Below are 18,961 nucleotides of genomic sequence, written 5' to 3' on the forward strand. Positions count from 1 at the left end.
TGGCCGGATCATCTCAAAAACCACCACCCTCTGCCTCCAGCCCTCCTCCCGCCGCCGTTCACGTCCCCCTCTGGCTCTATCGCGGTCCCGCTCGCCCCTGGCCCCCTGTCAGCCTGCCCTCTCCGTCTGTCAACCGCGCTCCTCGTCGCCGACGGTCGCCAGGGATGGAATACAACCCCCACTTTCAGCACCGCCGCCGAACAACCACCCTGCCACCGCTGCCTGCCACGGTGCCCGACGACGAGTGACTGAGTCCTCCGATTATTATCTCATTTGCTGGCACGGGCAGCACGCCGCGCTGCTGGTGACCGTCTGCAGGATCCGTGGATCGCTAAGCACCTCTGGATCGACGACGACCGAAAGGGGAAACCTGTCGCCGCGTGTACTGGTGAGTTGAGATTCTCAGTTTGTGACTGTTTGTTAATTGTGTATTTTCGGAGATTTATGGGGACTGTTGGAGAGGAGGTTTTGTTTTTTTTTCTTTTTTTTTGTATTGGTGTCACCTTCGGGGCGGAGGAGATGTGTTTTGCATGAAAACTGGTGTTTGAGGAACTGTGTTGGCTTTCAGTGGTTGCTCGAGAATCCTGGAGGGATTTGGTTCGTGAAAGTTTAGGGAGAAGTTGGAGCACACGTGGGAGGTGTACCGAGGGGATTGTATTTTGAGAAACTTCTGTTGGCAAGTTTTTTTTTTTGGTACAAGTTACATATTTTGTAATCTTGAATTAGGATAACGTGGAGAAATTTGGACATGCTGAATCTAGAGGAAATTGAATTTTTTTTTTCTACTCTCATGAGGGTCCAGTTTTATTTTGAATATCGAATTGCATTCAGTTTGGATGAGGAGTTTTTTTAAAAAATAATTTCATTTCGTTTTATACGTGTTTGTTCTGTGAAAATATGTAAATGAATGTAGCGATCCGCGTCGGTAGTACGGAGAAGCATCAGAGTTCAGTGACAAAGTAAATAGAAAGAATGCGGTTGAATGGAGGAGATCAGTTCCAAATTAACACGCGGCACAGCTCTGATACGAGTATCGTGTGGCTGGTAATAATTCGTCATGCAATACTATTATAGATTGGTTCTGCATGGTGCTTTGAACCGCGTGTTTTCCTCCACGCGGCAATACTGATTACAGGTTCATCGTACTTTGGTTTCGATTTTGGGAAAAACACAATGGAGTATCGGTTAAATCAATGTGGACGTAATGTGCCTATGATTAGGACTTAAAAGTCGGTGACGTGAATAGTTTTAGTTATTACCGAGTGGAATTTGTCATTCATCGTCCACTATTGTATTATACTTTCACAGAAACTTGGGAATAATTTTATTAAATACATTTTTAATAGTTTTTTATACTTCTGTTCTAATGTAGCATAGATTCTCTAATTAAAAAATAAAAATTTGATTAGACTTTCAGTGATGCAAATTTAATGCTTAAAAGTGAACTTTATCTTAGAGAAATTTCGAGGTGTAGATAATATAAATTATAGTTTGATACGAATGGTTCACAATTTTCACATAATTTGTGAAGAGTTAAGCTACAAGAATTTTCTCCAGTTTGACATATCTTGCCCAAATCACAAGAAACTCATTTCTTGAGTAACTACTACTTCACTCACTCAGTTACATTAATATTTCCAGAGCTACTTCTCAATTCACAATTATCTATATGCTACGCATATCCTTCACCTGAAATGTTACGAAGAAACAAAAAGGAAACTTTCTTGTCTTCCCCTAGAGCAGAATAAAACACCCTCCACTTCGAAGGAGTTTCAGTCTACCAAGAATCAGACCAAAGGTCTTCCCTCCACCACATAAAACTACACAAACCTCAAGTAAACACCCTTCAACTGTCTCCTAAAAATTCTTCTACCTCTTCCTCAAATCAATCACCACTCCTTCACCCTTGTCTTCCACCCCAGTGATTCCAGCGCAATTTGTACACACGCGAGGGCATTAAAATCACTGGCTTCTCACATCGAACCACGACGTTCCACGAATTATCTCACAGACGCTGAGGAAAGGCTCTTATTTTCCCATCGTTGTTTGTCACCCACCCCTTCACCCCCGTGTTTCGCATCTTCCATACTGCGCGCTCTTTTTCGAGAGCACAGAGAGAGCTGTTCGAATTACGCGGAGAGTTCAACCGTAAAAAAAAATCGCCACGTTCGCTGCTGCGACTGACATTCTTTTTTCTCTCTATGTAAAGCGAGATCGTTTCGCGGCGGAGCCTCCGCGCAATAAAAATGTTTATGCGGACAGTAAAGGGATCGGCGTTACTTGAAGGGAAAAATGAGGACGTATGTTACTCCCCCGACGCGTAAAAAACTGAATGAGCTAAATATTCCCTAGGATCGAATTAATTTTGGCGTCTGGTTTATTGATGGCTGAAAGTTCACTGAAATAATATCTGATTTGTTTCATCTCTTATTGGATCTCGTCAATTATTACGGCTTGTTATGAGACAGGAGTTTCGTTACCAGGAGTATTTATAATTTATTATCGTGGAATTGTTAAAGCATGGTGATTGGTGGAACAGAGATAGCAATTATACGAAATTCTCTTGGCTATTGTATTTTCACGATTTTATTATTAAATAATGCGTGTTACTGGTAAAGGATGTGTCAATTATTTCCTGTACATTATATTAGAAAACCTAATTAGTTACCTACGAAACTGCTGTCAATGAATATTACAGCTGATTCCTGGCGAAAGAGAATCAACAGAAGTGATATAATAATTAGCAAACAGGAGAGAATTTAAAAAAGAGAAGACAAACGCAACCCCTGAAAATCACTCGAAACACAAAGGTCAGACTTTTTAAAAGACACTCAAGGAACGAAATAAAAACAACAGAAAAAGAACCAAAGACACCCAAAGAAAAGAAAGAGTCCAGAAAGCACTAAAACTCGAGAAAACCTCGAGACACAAGCCACCTAAAAAACGTCCTCAGAACCATAAAAGGAAAAGGAAACAATAGACACAAATTCAACCCAAAAAAAGGAGTCTGAAGAAGTCGAAGGATGACTTCGCAAAGGACGCAAGTTTACCAAGAAAAAGGCTGAAGGTAGTGACGAGAAGTCGCGGTGCTCAAGAAAGGGAGCGAGGAGGAAAACTCGTTTCGAAGACAGAGGGGTAAAATCTGGAACGAGGCGAGATCGGAAGGGAAAGACGAACGTGGTCGCGAGGAGCGCCGAGGAGACGGGACGGGGGAGAAAGTCGGAAGCGAGAGGAGCAGCAATGCAAATATCCGCGGCGACAGAGATTGAAACAATCCGCCAATTAGAATCGTCGACGTGAACGGGATTATGCAGATTCGCGGTGGGTGCGCGGACGGACCAGGAACGGACTGGCAGCTGCCGCACCGCTCGCTTAATTCAATCCGCCGAGTTGTCTTATGAATCGTAAACCGGCCTTTCCCCGCCCCGTGAAACTGAAACTGCGTCGAGCACGAAGAACCTCGTCGTCTTCGGCGAGCGACGCCATCCGCGCCGAGTCGCCTCGAAGGGAACGATAATGTGACTAGTAAAAGCCTGACTTAGCAGGGGCCGCGACTACTTGCTTTATTGTTGCATAGCGGCGGACGTCGCGGCAGAATACGATGTCGATGGAAGGGGTGGCTTCAAGAATCTAGGGTATTTAAAGAGTTATTTTTGTGAAACATTGTCCCCTTGGCGAGAAAATATTCAGTTGTTTTGTGAGTAATGATGGTTTGGAGGATCGTTTTATGTGTTGAGGGTTGAATGGGTTTTTGGTTCACTCCTCAACTGGTGTGAATCATTGTCAGTATTAGTATTGGACGACGGAGACAAATATAGGATACAACATTTGCAAAAATACAGAGAATATAGAAGATATGTATTATAATATTATTTTGGAAAATAGGAAAGGTATCTGAATTTAGGCTCCACTTTTTTAGTCAAATTTGTGAAAGTATGAATTTGCAGAAATATTTGTAGCCTAATTATGACATAAATCACATCGCTAAAGAATATTTTACAATTTTCCAGTCTATTAATTTCTATAAGTCGACTGTGAATATTTGTTATACCAAATATCGAAAAGTAGAGTTAATACAGAAGCTAGGATCTCTACCATATCAATTAAGAATTAAAGCTAATATTATAACAAATTTCTCGAATATATTAAAAATACTTTTTGCTCTCTTACCTTATCTTGGATTTCAAATTCATAACACCTCCACTCAATAAAAATTCCACTTCCAAGAAATATCACAAATCACTGAATCACGAATCACTCACCACATCAACATAGCATTATTTACACAATTTATACACAAGAACTTTCACTTCAAAGAACATAAAATAGCCACAAATATTTGCAGTACATAGAATAAGGAAGCCAAATTCACCCAACACTGTCGAAGATATTTAAAAGACTGTCCCACCGTCGGTCGAGTACCGCCTATAAAAGGGCAGGCCAAGAGTCGAGGAAAGTGTTTATTACAATTTTAAAAAGACATTCGACCGGAATATGGCAGGGGTGGATCCGTTGAAAATGTGTTCCAGCAGGGGAGCCCGACGGGGAATAAATTGTACCGTCGCAGCGAGAATCTCAAGTAAATACTCGGTCGTCTTTTCCGCGAGGCATTTTTTTTTATCCGTAATAAAATAAAAGACCGTGGCCGATGGGAATTCTCACTTTTAGCATAATTGACGTACCTCCAGGAGCTCGGTGAATTATTTTACTCGGGGTAATGCGATTTAAATACGAGCTACCGAGTGGATGCTGTAACGTCTTCCATACAGAAGGGGAGGGAAGCAGAGAAATGTAAATTCAACCCCCTTCTGCGTACCCCTTTCCGCTTCTGCGACGTGAATTTTTATCAAGCCGCTAAGAAAGAGCGAAGAACTGAACGGAACCGCCGCTGAGATCGTCCGATTAATGTCCCAGAAATTCGAGATCCTCTTTGTCGCGCGAGCTGATTCAGGCCTCGAGTTGGAACTGTGCGCACAGTGAATCTCGCGAAGCGGCGGGGCTTTAAAATTTCCTGTTTGGGAAGGAGACCGCGGAGTAAGCAATGGAAACGCGTCGCTATTGTCTTCCGTCGGGGCCATCGCGCGGGAAGGGGGAGAGAAAAAATCGTTTCGTCCCGAGGGATTCTTCAGAAAGGGTTCTTCCGTGTATCTGCGCGCCTTTCGCGTGCCTTTTGTGTCCCTTTCTCGTTACAGCGGCGATAAAAAGATCTTTCAAATATTAAACACGACAGGAATATTTCGCTGAACGCGGGATTAACAACAGCTCGTAATTTTCGCTGAGGAAAGCTAGAGACGTCTGAATAATGGGAACTCTGATTTAACACTTTGACTGTCGCAGTTTTCCGATTGTGGATAATTATAATTTAGGTGATTGATGTGGATACAAATTTGTGATGAACACTGGGAAAGCACTTATAATGTTATGACAAAATCAGTGGAATTCCTATTACTTAGAATAATTTTATTTAAGATTGATGCCACTGTGATTCTGTTAAATTTTACTAAGTATTATAGTCTTTTTTCAAAAACTGTATCTGAAGAAGTGAAAAGGTACCCCTTAGTATAGGGGTACTTGTACTATCAATTAATAGTCAAGCAGTAGTTCTTGATGAGGTTGCATACATGCAACAATGGTCTTCGAATAGTATATATGAAACTCAAAGATTTAAAATAACCAAATTTTATATAAAGCTTATTTAGGCTACTACTAAAAAAGACTTTTCCCCAAATAAAATCTCCACCAAGACAATAACAAATTTTTTCTACATATTTTTCATCAGAAACCTCAACTCCTATTTTACCATCTAACTAAAAAATAATACTAACAATGCACACTACTTCAAGTTCTTTTAAAATTTGCGTAATCACAGAAAAAGTGATACTACTCACAGATAGTTGGGTTCTGCGAAAGGAATCGAAAAACACTCGACGTTCCATGTTCGATGGTATGGATGACTAGAATTATGGACAGGACAGGATGCGCAGCACCGGCGACGGGCTCGTATTTATCACGAAGAGTAAAACTGACAGCAGTCCATTTCCTGTTCGTCCTGCCTGCCTGTCTGGCTGAACATAATATCTCCTGACGAAACAACGTGGACGCCGTTTGTTTGGGAAACAATGGACCGAAACAATACCCAATCCCTCCTCGGTACGCGGACACGGATCCACGCCACCGTTCTGATTTCCACGCCCTGTTACTCTCAGTCTTTCCATCGCGAGAAAATCTTCACAGAGTCTTCTTCAAGCATCACAAGGAAAAACCTTGTCGAGGGGATTCCCTCCATCAGCTGCGGCTATGTACATTTGACATGCTTCGCGATACGATAATGGCTTGTTTCGTTTTTATGGCTCTGTTAAGGAATGTCGCAGAGGAGATAATAAAATGGACGATTCCTCTCTGACGGAGAATCTTTTGTTAGATTGATTATGTCCTGCAGTCTTTAACGTGTTTTATTGTCATTGGATCTGTATGACATTATTCCTTTGAAGGTGGGGCACTTTTATCTGCAGTAGCATTGCGGTTCGACTTACATCATTAAAGGATTATCAGCTACATTATTAGAAAGCTTGTGTTTTCTAAATTAAATAGCCCTGTGGTTCTAAGTTCGAAATTTTCCAATTTCTCTAAAATTCTCTAACTTCATTCGTCTAAAAAACAACCCCCATAGGATCGTATTTTACAAAAATTCCATAAAACAAGAATACCTAGTCAGTTTTTCGAAAACTTATGTTACTTCTTGTAATCCTCTCCGTCACGAATGGAAGATCCAGCGGAGCCATAGCTCATCAAAGAAATTATAACTGCATTAATCAGAAGGAACTGTCGGATCTCGGGGAACATTCCCCCTAATTACTATTTGTTCTCGGTCGCGATTGTTCATACAACCGCAGCACGAAGTTTAATTGAAATACCGCACGACCGTGGATTCTCATTAACGATTTCTCGGGGATTCCTCGAGGATTCCTCGCAAGACGCCGAGGCGAGCGAAAACCGAACGTGCACTTGACAGAAATTAGTAATCCTTAATGGATGATGCGACGCAAGCATGGTATTACTCACTCCACTCGTTCACGTAGACGTCGGCTGCTTGGTCTAAGACTTAACAACCCCGGATATTCAATTAATTTCGGGAGACAATAGTAGCTCGCTTTTGCTCCAACGATTCGTACGTCCCTCATCTTTTGTGGGTTGTTTGATTATCCTGTGGATTTGGCTTTGCTATGTTTTATTGCGACTCCTGGGTTTTCGGATTTGCAATATTACAGCCTCAAAAACCTGCAAAAATTTGGAGAGCTGTAGTTATCAGGAAGTCTGAAGAATTAAATAAGATGGAGTGATTGGGAAATTAATAATATTTAGATGAAGACATTAGATAGTTGGATATTATACAATTTGTTTGGAATATTTATATATCTACGTATATTATATATTTATCTAAAATAATTATCTGGATAATGAGTGGAAAAGTAAAAAGAAATTTAATATTTTAGAGTCAAAGGTAAAAAATTAATTGAAAAAAATTCTGGAGATAGCAACGAGCTTATAATTTTGAAAATTCTATACTAGATCCTTTGAAAAGCTTTTATAATATATTCTATTGTATTATGTAATATATTCCAAGATCTTTTATAATACAGTTCATGGCCCAAAAAAAGTAATTCCGAAAAAAATATTCGGAATTGCTGACTGCCCAAATAAGTACACATCACTCACCTAATCTTTTGCAGTGTCTGCATTACAAGCTCCAGCAACAATCAAGATGACAACAACCACAGGCGATCCATCAACCCTGAAGACCCCAGCTTCTCTATCAGGCGGAGACCTGGTCTCTCGTCTGCTAGCAGCGACTCCTCCCTACTTATACAACGTCCCCCTGACACCACACAGCTTCTTCTTCAGCGAGATGCTGCGTTCTTTCGTCCAGGCAAAGACAGAGGCGTCCTCAGCTTCTGGGAACACAACCAGCGCGCCCAGGCGTCGCAAAAGGTCCTGGCGAGACGCTCGTGATCGTCCACTAGAGCTGACCACGAAAGAAAGGCAGCACCACCATCAACAGCAACAAGAAAAATACTTCCACGCGCAGCCACAACAGCAACTAGAAACGCGACTGGAGAGCAGGAGCAAGAACGATGGCTACGACCCAGAGAGCAAAGTGGCGAACTTTGAACAAAAACCGAGCTTTGGTAGTGATATACTGAAGCCAGTAGATGAGAATAAATCAGACTTCAGTAAGCAGAGCAAGAGCTACTTCGACGAACGACCACGCCACTTCGAGCAGGCCCAACCGCCAGAGAACATCTTCGCCAGTGAGCTGCAGAAGATCAAGCCCGAGGAGACTCACTCGACAGACCGCAAGAACTGCAATTATAGTGATAGAAGTCCCTATGATGACCGCACGAAGAGTGCAATTGGTAGTCAGGAGTTGTCACCGATGCTGGCGGATCAAAAGAAGCTCGACTTCTCTAGGAATTTTCTTCCTGGTCTTCCTGGCAGAGGCTGCGATATGCTGCAAGGTGTCAAAGGTTTCGGGTTGCCTGGGAACATGACTAATCCTGAGTTTCTTCCTGGACCACTCTGGTATCCACCTTATCCTATGCCTCAGTCATATCCTGGCATAGATCCCCTGCACTTCTTCATCGACCTCCGCGTGTCTGGGCATATTTGGGACCGTAAACTGAGCGAGAGGCAGTTGCCTTTTAAGGGAAAGCACTGCTCGGCCTTTAGTGTGCCGCAGTCGAAGGAGTATAGTAGCAATAGGCCACTGAATTTGACCAGGGATGAGGCTAGCACGTCCAGGAGCAGCGAGGAGAACTCCCATGGGACGAATTATATCCTGAGACACCTGACTAGGACGTATAGGAACATTAGTCAGGCCCAGAAGGCGGCTAGGAGTGAAACCACGACGGAGGGGGAGGATAGCTCAAAGGAAGCTGATGACAGTGAGTGTCTGTGCTTAGAATTGATATTGAAATAGTGCTTTGTGGTGGGTTTGTTGGCTTCTGTGAGGCTAGGCTTATTGAATAATATGAGCAATTAGTAATTAGGACTCTGTTACATGAGATCAGTGCAGACTGAAATTCTGCAAATTGAAATTTTCATAAACACTATTAAAATAATGGAATTAAATTCAAAATTCGCTTTATCCTTAAAATATTATAATTTGTGCTTGTTTTTATGTCTTGTGTATTTTTGTATGTAATTTATATACATTCTATGCTTCACTTTTTTATTAGTGCACGGAGATCCGAACCCTAGCGATGAGTTGTATTGTGTTTCTGGGGTTGAATACTCCTTTACAGCTTTTAATTTTAATCAGTTTATCCTAGTTTCATAGTAGCCTTCACAGATTTTTTCCAGACTTCTTTTTTAACACTCGTTAAATATCTAATCAGTTAATCTCGTTATTCTATTTAAAAGAGTCAATTAGACTAGAATTTTGTCATTGCTGCAGGAAATTAACAATATAAGCAACTTCCTTACAAAACAAGTTCTTCAGTTCTTCATTTTATTCCAAAACGCAGATGAGAGGTTCCCCAAATCCGAGAGCACAGCTTCAACGTCCACTGCATGCCAGGATGAAGGCAGAAAGGATCTTCGAGCCCTCATCGGTCTGGAGCTGGTAGTGGACTACGTGAAGGAGCCCAAGGGAGATCCTTCGAACGAGCAGACATCGCAAGTAACCGAATAACTCGTGAAAACCGAACGATTCTCTTCTGTTCTCGCCCGTATAAATAGACGTAGCCTCGACACCTTGAGCGATGGCTACCATCAGACTTCGACAGACTACGTCGTCGCTCAGGGTAACATAGGAGACTCTGAACTTCTGCTGATCGTCACGAATATTCTGTTTCACGATATATCGACTAAGGATCGTAGTCGACTTGCACGTTTTTACCTTTTCTTAAAAGTATTTCGATCTTTACCTTTGACCATCTTCTTTTCTGCCTTTTATTTTTGGAGTATGATAAATTTCAGCTTCCTCTTGATCTAGGAAATGTGAATATTTTATTTTCAGAAGCCTGTATTTTAATTGTGGTGTGAATTAATTTGTTTACTGTGACTTGTTATTTTTTTTGTTATTGGTTGATACGTCTTTGGAATCACTGTCACTATAGCTTCCAGACACTGACTTTTAATTCAATAGTCCGTTCTCTCGAAGACTTTGCCCAACTCGCGATCGAGACTCACTCGAACGCGTCACGTCTTAGCGAAAAGGATCTTTTAGAGATCCTCCTGGGGCAAACTCCGCTCCCAATTCAACTGTATGTGATATAAGAGCTGTACATATTATAGTAGCGTTCTATTGTATCTATATGTACTGATAGGAAGTATTCGACGTGTATATTAAACGCAATAAAAATAATACGATTTAACCTGAGAGCTTTGCATTCCTTTCAAAAAGTTCAATTTTCAAACAGGAAAAACACGATTTGATAAAAGAAGCTGAAAAAAGCTCCATAGTAGATCATTCTTCTGACCGTTAAGCTATTTTTAATCTCCCAGCAGAGATCAATCTTCAAACTTTCCTCAGCTTGCTCCAACCCTCCCCAACCTCCTTACACGTGTCTGCAATGACCTCCGCCAGTCAAGGGTTAAAAGGACTCTCTGATCAAGATCCGATCAGATACCCCGTTCAGACCTTACAAAAATCTAGCAAAAGGAGTCGTCTGAGGACTCTCGACTCAAAGGGCGCTCGATTAAAAAATCAGTGAAACAGCGAGGTGGGATTTCTCTTGGAGCTCACGAGTCGCGCTTTGAATCAAGTACACAGACTCGAAATACGCATCAACAAAACGAAGGGTCCGGCTGCTCGCTGCACTCGAACCCCCGAGGGGTGAGACAGAAGCCGGAGGGGTAGCTTTCCTCACCTTCCTCAATGCACCAGCTCGTTAGAATCAAGAGCACACTCGAAGAAAACGCACACGGCTAAAGGAGCGTCACATTCAGCCGAGTATATGGTCACGCTTCTTTCCACCCGCCTCTCGACGCTATTTGACATTAATAAACCTCCGTGACGACTCGTTGATCGATCGAAATCGACCGTTGCTCCAGATGCCACCTCTCTCTTCGACGAGCATCGACTGAGCATGATTAGGGGAGAATTCGATATACAGGGTGAACTTCGAGCGATGTCACAAAATATATGGAATGGAGAATTTCGTGTGGTATCATTGGGATTGCTCTCACAAATGTGATTATTAGTTTACGTATTATCATGATTTCAACACGCTTCTACACTAGCTCAATAAATTTTCATATCTTCCTTATTTTTACACCCCTATATTGTTTCTTCATTTCTTCACATCTTATATATCTTCATATCTTTGTATCTCTACAATATGCCATTCCTTCAAGTCTTCATTTCTTCATATCTTCATATCTGCATATCTTCATCTCTCATCTCTTCACCTCTTCACCCCTTCATCCCTCCATCTCATCATTTCTTCATTTCTTCACCCACAAATAACCATTAGATCACGTGGAAAGCATACTAAACATTCTGTCTAACATACATTTGTAGTTATTAAACCAGATCAAGTAAGGTGGGTATTCGTAAGTTTTCAAATAAACCTGCAGTGGTTTTTGAGACGCTGAAAGTAGATCATTTTCGAAACGGCGTTTATTAGAGTTCCTCTCTCCCTCGGTTTCGAGACGGCAGAGCACGCTTGTAAATCTCATGACACCGCTTCAAACTCTCCCTATCTATAGACGCATGGAATGACATGAGATAGGCTTTTAGGGACGAGGGCAAATCTGACGGGAGATATCGATCTCCCGACTCATTTACAAAGGTTCGACTGTAAAACTTCGCGTATGTTTGCCCGCGGTTAGATTGATGAAACGCGTTCCACTAGAAATCTATCTTGATGTCAGCGAGATCGTTAGGTGCATATTGTTGCAAGTTAACGAGACTTAAAACACTAACAAGAACAACTGCCATGTGTGCTGGTTTTAACATAAAATGACACTGAACTCTTTAGACTAGAATAACTCTATTTTTTTGCGAAAATAAACCCTTCACACTAAAATATTTCATTAACATTAAAATTAAACAAAAATAAAGATTTTTGACAGAAAATTATACAAATTTCTTTGAGCTCCCTCTTTGTTCCCTAAACAGTTTCCTTTAATTATAACATACTTTTATCGAATGCTTAGCTACAGATCCAGTTAACAACTTAACGCAGATTCTTCAGGATAAATCTCGATCTTTATCATTTCCTTTATTTTCAAAATATTACGATCGCTGATAGCTCTTGTAACAAATTCAATCGCTGTCGTGGTTGGCGATAACGCGTAGTTCGACAACCACCTCCCCCTTGTTATTTCCATCGATCTTCACGGTTCTACGACCCTGTCCTGGAAGAACGATGACATCGTCCAGGTTGGTCCTCCTAACAGGTGCTTCGACCAATTTATAACGCGCGATTGGCAACTCCTCTTTGTATGTCGTAGTTTGTCCTCCATATACCTTTTCTGGCGTGACAAGCGTGTACACCTAATTCAAGCATTAATGAGACATTTATGGAATTACACTGGAATTAACGTCAATGGGGGATGATATTTATTCGAGGATGGTTTTATAGTTAATTGGATTAACCGAGAACACCCTCCACGCTCGTTTAATCAACGTTCGCCATCGATGGATCGTTTCATTAAAAATGATTGGTGAGTAATGTTTTGGAAAAGAAATTGAGTTCTCTCAATAATTGATCTTTTAAGTAAGAATTGATATTCATTTACAGATTTTGATATCTAAATACAGTTTTATACTGCGTAAATATTACATAGTATCTACCAGATAAATCTAAATTAGCATAATATTAAATTAAATTTCTAGAAATATTCTCTAAACTGTGGTATAAGATTTTCGCCAGAATTTCAATGATAACATCTACCTTAAAAAAAAAAGATGAAAAAGTCATAGAATGAAAAATCGCCTCACCTTTTTAGCAGGACGTAGCACCTCGTCAGCCTCGTTTGCGTCTCCAGCCGAGAAACTCAAATCTAGATCCCTCGAAGATTGTTCATTCGGCGTAGGGTAACTCAAGTCGCCGTATCGATTTTCATCCGCGTTCTGCAAGTAGTAAACTCGCCCATTGACGACTGCAACAAGAACCGCGACGACCGCGAGAACTCCTTGGCTCCTCTTCATTGTTTCACGTGTGGACTGGCGTCAATTAGCTGGAGAACTGGGCACTGGAAGAGAGCGACGTCCAATCCCCGACGAAAATAATAAAATAAACCTTTCCTCGTGGCAGCTGTCTGACTGGTTAATCCGTTGTAAGGCGATTAGAGGACGTTCCACGGAATGACTAATTAAAAACGCATCTTGTCAGTGAGGTAGCGAACGACAATTTCGGTAGGCTATATTATATGGCACCGATTGACCAAAGTGTCGACTATTTTCGCCGAAGTATTTTTTTTTAGTAAACATAAGGAAACTTTTATTGGCCCTGGAGTGTCCTTTTCAGAAAAACATAGTATTTACATTTTTTATGAGACGATCGAAAATCAATGTGTCATAAAATAGCAATATTATGCATTAGAAGGATTGATATTAATATTTTTTGTTTCCTGACGTTCCCATAAAACGCCTCTATATTAAAAATTGTTAAAAACAGTGTCCCCAAAAAGTCCACAGCAGGGTCAGCTACAGAACTTTTCATATCCCAACACACCCCCAAATACCACTCTATTCCTCAGACCCAAATTCTCTCCAATTATTACACCAACAACCATGAATCCTCAAGTTAGATAAAAATCGCGAATTTATACGTAAATACCTAAATACTAATAGATCCCAGGTCGCATATACCGCAGTTCGGGCTCGGTGCTGCGTTAAAGGCAGAAAACACGGTTTCCGCTCATAAAAGGGGTGAAAGCGGAACGAGTCGGTTGCATGTGCATTATTGGAACGTGGCGAGAGATTAAAAACGACTTTTTCCAAAGGATCGGTTCCATTGACTGCGGAGAGGGGATGGCGGCGAGGGGGGCTCGGCGGGTCCTGAATAATGCATGAAATTTGTTCCCCGGAATCGAATCGCTTCTCTCGTCACCCGGCCGGCACGAGGAGACAAGAGAGCGGGCATAAATCTAAATAATTTCAACCCTCGAAATTTTTATTATTCCTATGACCAGGCCGGGCCTCGCTCTGAATATGCATGCGTCGCTTTCCACACTTCGCTCGAGTGTTCCACCTTTGTGTAACTGCTCGCTGCAACGAACGGGGGATGATGCGGCTTGCACTCACCGCCCCCCTCGTCTCAGCGATGTGTAATCGTCGACACGCCCGTTGATCTTACTTTTAAAATCATCGTGCTGGTAAACGATCGCCAAACTGATGTCTTTTAACGTTCGTACGATTTTCTTTGCAATTTCGAATAATCTGCAATTGTTTTAACAGATTTTTCTTCTTTCTGTGTGATAAAAAATGAAGAATACTTTTAAAGAATTCTATTCAAATTTTATATGTAGTTACTCTTCTGTTTCGATAATAATGGGCGTAATAATGGATTTTGCATATATTTTGTAGTACAAAGTATTGTAAAATATCTGAAATATTATTTTCTTTTTTAATTAATGCTATAATTAAATTGAATACCTGCTAAGCAAGTCCTCTTTAATACCTCCCAGTGTATACCTTTAATTACATCTTAAGATCCAGATGCAGTCTCGCTGTTTTAAAAAGAGTCATTAAATATTCATGACACGAACAAATCAATGTTTTTATGATTCATATTTTATATCAATTTTTTTTTACTTGTTAAGCAAAGTGTCTGTGTTAAACTCCATTCTTAAATGTCTAGTAACGAAGTCGTTCACTCTGTAAAGATTATGAAAGAAATCTGAATATATTATGATTCTATATATCACGCCTGGAAGGAGAATCTAATATCAAAAAATTTACAAGAAGTCGGCCATTACTCGCTGGGGGAATCTCGATAAATCACGGAAAGAATTAACGAGCAGCGAAGATGACACCGGGTCTTTCCTCATCCCTTCCTTTCCTTCCGTCGGTGAAATATAGCCGACAACTTTTCTCATACTTGAGAGTTTTCCTCAGAAGCATACTGTACTCGCGGAGAAGGGGCGGAGGGAGGAAGTTATGAAGTGGTTGAGAGCTATAACGTAGCACCGCAAGGGGTGAAACTACGTAGCGTTGATATTGCAGCAATCTCCTTCTCGTATCATCAACCATCAGCAATTTTCTTATTTGCTAAAAATAAAAAGTAAATGTTCAAAAAACTCTAATTACATTTATTTTGTAGATACTTAAATATTCGTTGCTTTTACACACAAAGTGATAAGACATGTTAGAAAGCCTAGTGATAAGAGATATCTTTAGTGCTATTTATAGAACACGATTGTCTAATGCATATATGTTTTACTAAATTTAACTGCGCTGATACGACTATTTCATAATAAAACTCACGAGTCTCCAAAGGTTGAGTAATATACAATAGATCGGGTTTAAAATATTTTATTATGGTATAATACTGCGCAATGTTGCTTGTTGAAACTCTCCTTCGAGGCCACACTTCTTTCATAACAATTTCATTTTAAAAGTATGATACAGTGCTCCTAGATCAATTTACATCCCTAATTTTTACAGATTCTACGCGAGTTGATCTTCGGTAATAAAGGATGACGGATATACGTAAAAGTATATTCAGTCAGTACATCGTGATCACAATAAAGTATTATTAAATGCTATTATACAATTAGCAAATCGACGAAGACGTGTAGCATAAAGTTTCACGATAACCTAATTACAAGTACTCGGCAAAAAATTATCTAAATGTGTGTGAAAGGGTGAATAAAACATCTTCCTACACAACGTTAAAAACTGCAATTTGTTCGATTAAACTGCAGGTTTATCCAGTTGATGTACCCTCAAGGTTGTTTTGAAAAGAATAATTACAAGAGACGTTCAAAAACAGCATCATATCTCATGTGTACCATTTCTACGAGTATTTGGCAGTTTATCTTCAATAAACTTTATGTTATCTACTTCGATAATGCCGAAACTTTTTTGCAAATTTCATTAGTATATTCGCTACATTTTGCTGTTCCTCCAAGATCTCCTGTTAAACATTTGCCTTCTTTGATAGTTTCGTAAGCAGAATTTTCAATGATTGACGCATGTTTATTTAATCCCATGTGTTTAAGCATCATCACAGCAGAGAGCAATAAGGCTGTGGGATTTGCTTTATCTTGGCCAGCAATGTCTGGAGCGGTACCGTGAACCTGTTCGTAAATAAAAGAATTAACACAAAGTCACGTATCGTCGAGAGTACCATAATATTGTCAATTTTTTGTACATACAGATTCAAACAGAGCACCGTTCAAACCAATGTTTCCACTTGGTGTTAGACCCAGACCTCCTACAAGTCCAGCACACATATCAGACATAATATCACCATATAAGTTAGGCATTACCAGCACATCGTATTGACTGGGATCCTGAACCATGTTTAAACAGACTGTATCCAGATATCTTTCTTCAAACTTAATATTAGGAAACTTCTGCGCAGCCTCTCGACAACATCTCAGGAAAAGACCATCTGACATTCTCATAATATTTGCTTTGTGTACAGCAGTTACCTGCAAAGCAAATGTATGGTTAGTTAAACATTCTAAAATTTGTGTGTAAATTATTAGTTGCACACCTTTTTTCTATTGTTATCTTGAGCATACTGGAAAGCAAACTCTGCTACTCTGCTGGAAGCTTCTTCTGTGATTAACTTAATAGACTGTACAACTCCTTCCACTATTTCATGTTCAATACCAGAATACTCTCCCTCTGTGTTTTCTCTTATAGTAACAACATCAACATTGTCATACAAAGTTTTATAACCTTCTAAAGAACGACACGGTCGTACATTAGCATACAAGTTGAATTCTCTGAAAAAGACAAGGATACTCTCAGATTTACATATCTGTACAGATGCAACTGAGAATGAGGCAAAATTAGCTCAATTAACTAATTAACTGCTTGTTTAAAATGGCATTCATGATTATGTAACCCTTCTTAAGATCAGATATTATTCTTGTGTACACAAAGCATAAAGCAATAAAGTAAATTTGCTTCAATTACACAATGAGATATGAAGAGACTTACTTTCTCAAGGCAAGATTTAATGATCTGTGTCCTTTGCCAACAGGAGTCATCAAAGGTCCTTTTAGGCCAATTTTATTTCTGTTAACCGAATCTATGGCAGCTTGTGGAATACCAAATTTGCCATCTGGACCTTTGACTGGTGTTACGTCCACAGACTCCCATTCTATAGGAACCTAGTGTACAACACAACTTTGTGAAAGCAAATATGCAAATAAATGAAAATACTAGATTAAAATCTTATCTAAAAGTAAATGCATTCACTTTTATTGGCGTTGTGTTATGCAGAAACAAAGTATATAGGTATACAGTTGTAAATACTAAGAGTTGAGTAACACTGTTATGCAATAGAAAATGTATTATCATTATTATTCAAATTTCTTCATTCATGCTAAAAAACATACTGATCGCTACTGCTATAAAGAAATAACTGAAAGAACAAGAAAATCTCATGCACATAATTGTATAGAGGGCATACAAGTACTTCACACGTCTACAAAAAAAATATACAAATTAAAAAAACATACCTTAACTATGCTAAGAGCAGACTGAATTAGCCTACAATTGGATCAACCTGTATAAGAGCAAGATTAAAATAAACTCCTTAAGGTTAGTAGTAGGACAAATAGGGTCACCTTGTAAGGTTCGAGCCTCAAATTCATAAAGTAACATTTACAAACACTACAAAAACGTGACAAAACTACTGTGCGAAAATTGTACAAGTGTCAAACTGAATACACACTATATCACTATTCTACATGCAATTATACTTAAAAAAGAAAAAAAAATGTCATGCCTGAGGACAACTATAAGACTGTAGATCTATGTGAGAAAAAAAGCCATCCTACCTTGGCAGCTTCGAAAATTTTTTGGACGGCGGCGGAGATTTCAGGCCCGATTCCGTCTCCTGGAATAAGCGTGCATTTGTGGACTTGGCTGCTATAAAGGCGAACACCGCCGATTTTTGGGATCTGTTAAAGAAATATCGATGTAGTTCGAAGCTATCGATAACGATAGATAACGAACAATGTCGTGCTCGATAAAGAAAGGGTGATAAGGACGTGTAAAGGAATTGATAACTATGGTGTAGAAGGAGAAAAAAGGGTGAATGATATATAAAGAAGAGCGAGACTGCCAAGTTATCGCAGCCCCAGCAGACGGATATATAACCAATGTGACGAATTCTAACCTTTTCGGTTGGGAACAAAGTAGGGTTACGGTGCAGGACAGTGGTTGTTCCAAGGATTTCTGGATCGGCACGTGTTACTTACTGCGTTCCGTATCCACTGAGCAGCCATTCTGTTAATAAATTTAACAATAAAAAATGAACCTCCACCACCCAAAGAAGTTGCGCACGTCAGTTGCAATACCAAAAACGAGAGAAGAAGAACGGGCCTTCGCTCGTGATTGGTTCCCGCGAGACGATGTCTTCTGCTATTCGGAAACGGAAGATAGCGGACGACGTATAGAGCATGATGGGTGGCTCCACATTTATCGATATTCTCGTTTTGACTGAAAGTAACCAAAAAATCACGAAAACTTTAGAGACTGTTTACTTTCATTGATTAAAATCTCTGTAAAAACGAAATGGATAATACGTTGGGACGAGAAACAATGCTAGATGAGTATTTTCAAAATGTTTGAAACTGTTGTGTAACCACGTGTAGCATATACATACTCTGAGGGCGCGAAATTTGAATGAAATCTGGGGAAAATATTTGAAGTTACCTTGAATTCTTTTTCTCAAACGTTTTATTCAAAATTTAAATTTAAATAATTACTGTTTGTTTCAAAATTAAATCCTCAGAATCCAGAGACAACAGCAATGATTTAAAA

The 18,961-nt window shown here is 40.0% G+C and overlaps 3 protein-coding genes across 3 annotated transcripts; 1 reads left to right on the forward strand and 2 right to left on the reverse strand.

The window, feature by feature from the left end:
- The first annotated feature begins 276 nt into the window (after nt 1-276).
- Nucleotides 277-9,828, forward strand: LOC143189013 (uncharacterized). The gene is made up of 3 exons (XM_076393601.1): nt 277-388; nt 7,731-8,942; nt 9,525-9,828. The coding sequence occupies exons 2-3, from the start codon at nt 7,763-7,765 to the stop codon at nt 9,689-9,691; spliced, it is 1,347 nt and encodes a 448-aa protein (XP_076249716.1). The 5' UTR covers nt 277-388; nt 7,731-7,762; the 3' UTR covers nt 9,692-9,828.
- A 2,329-nt stretch (nt 9,829-12,157) lies between these two features.
- Nucleotides 12,158-13,209, reverse strand: LOC143177235 (uncharacterized). The gene is made up of 2 exons (XM_076375090.1): nt 12,950-13,209; nt 12,158-12,502 (listed from the first exon to the last, which is right to left on the reverse strand). Exons 1-2 carry the CDS (start codon nt 13,157-13,159, stop codon nt 12,272-12,274), a joined length of 441 nt encoding a protein of 146 aa, XP_076231205.1. The 5' UTR covers nt 13,160-13,209; the 3' UTR covers nt 12,158-12,271.
- Nucleotides 13,210-15,471: 2,262 nt separating this feature from the next.
- Idh3a (isocitrate dehydrogenase [NAD] subunit alpha, mitochondrial) lies at nt 15,472-18,556 on the reverse strand. Its single transcript, XM_076374853.1, has 6 exons — nt 18,397-18,556; nt 17,974-18,096; nt 17,129-17,301; nt 16,677-16,911; nt 16,333-16,611; nt 15,472-16,254 (listed from the first exon to the last, which is right to left on the reverse strand). Exons 1-6 carry the CDS (start codon nt 18,421-18,423, stop codon nt 16,015-16,017), a joined length of 1,077 nt encoding a protein of 358 aa, XP_076230968.1. The 5' UTR covers nt 18,424-18,556; the 3' UTR covers nt 15,472-16,014.
- Nucleotides 18,557-18,961: the final 405 nt, after the last annotated feature.

Source organism: Calliopsis andreniformis, chromosome 3, assembly GCF_051401765.1.
Source record: "Calliopsis andreniformis isolate RMS-2024a chromosome 3, iyCalAndr_principal, whole genome shotgun sequence".
In the NCBI taxonomy this organism is placed as follows: domain Eukaryota; kingdom Metazoa; phylum Arthropoda; class Insecta; order Hymenoptera; family Andrenidae; genus Calliopsis; species Calliopsis andreniformis.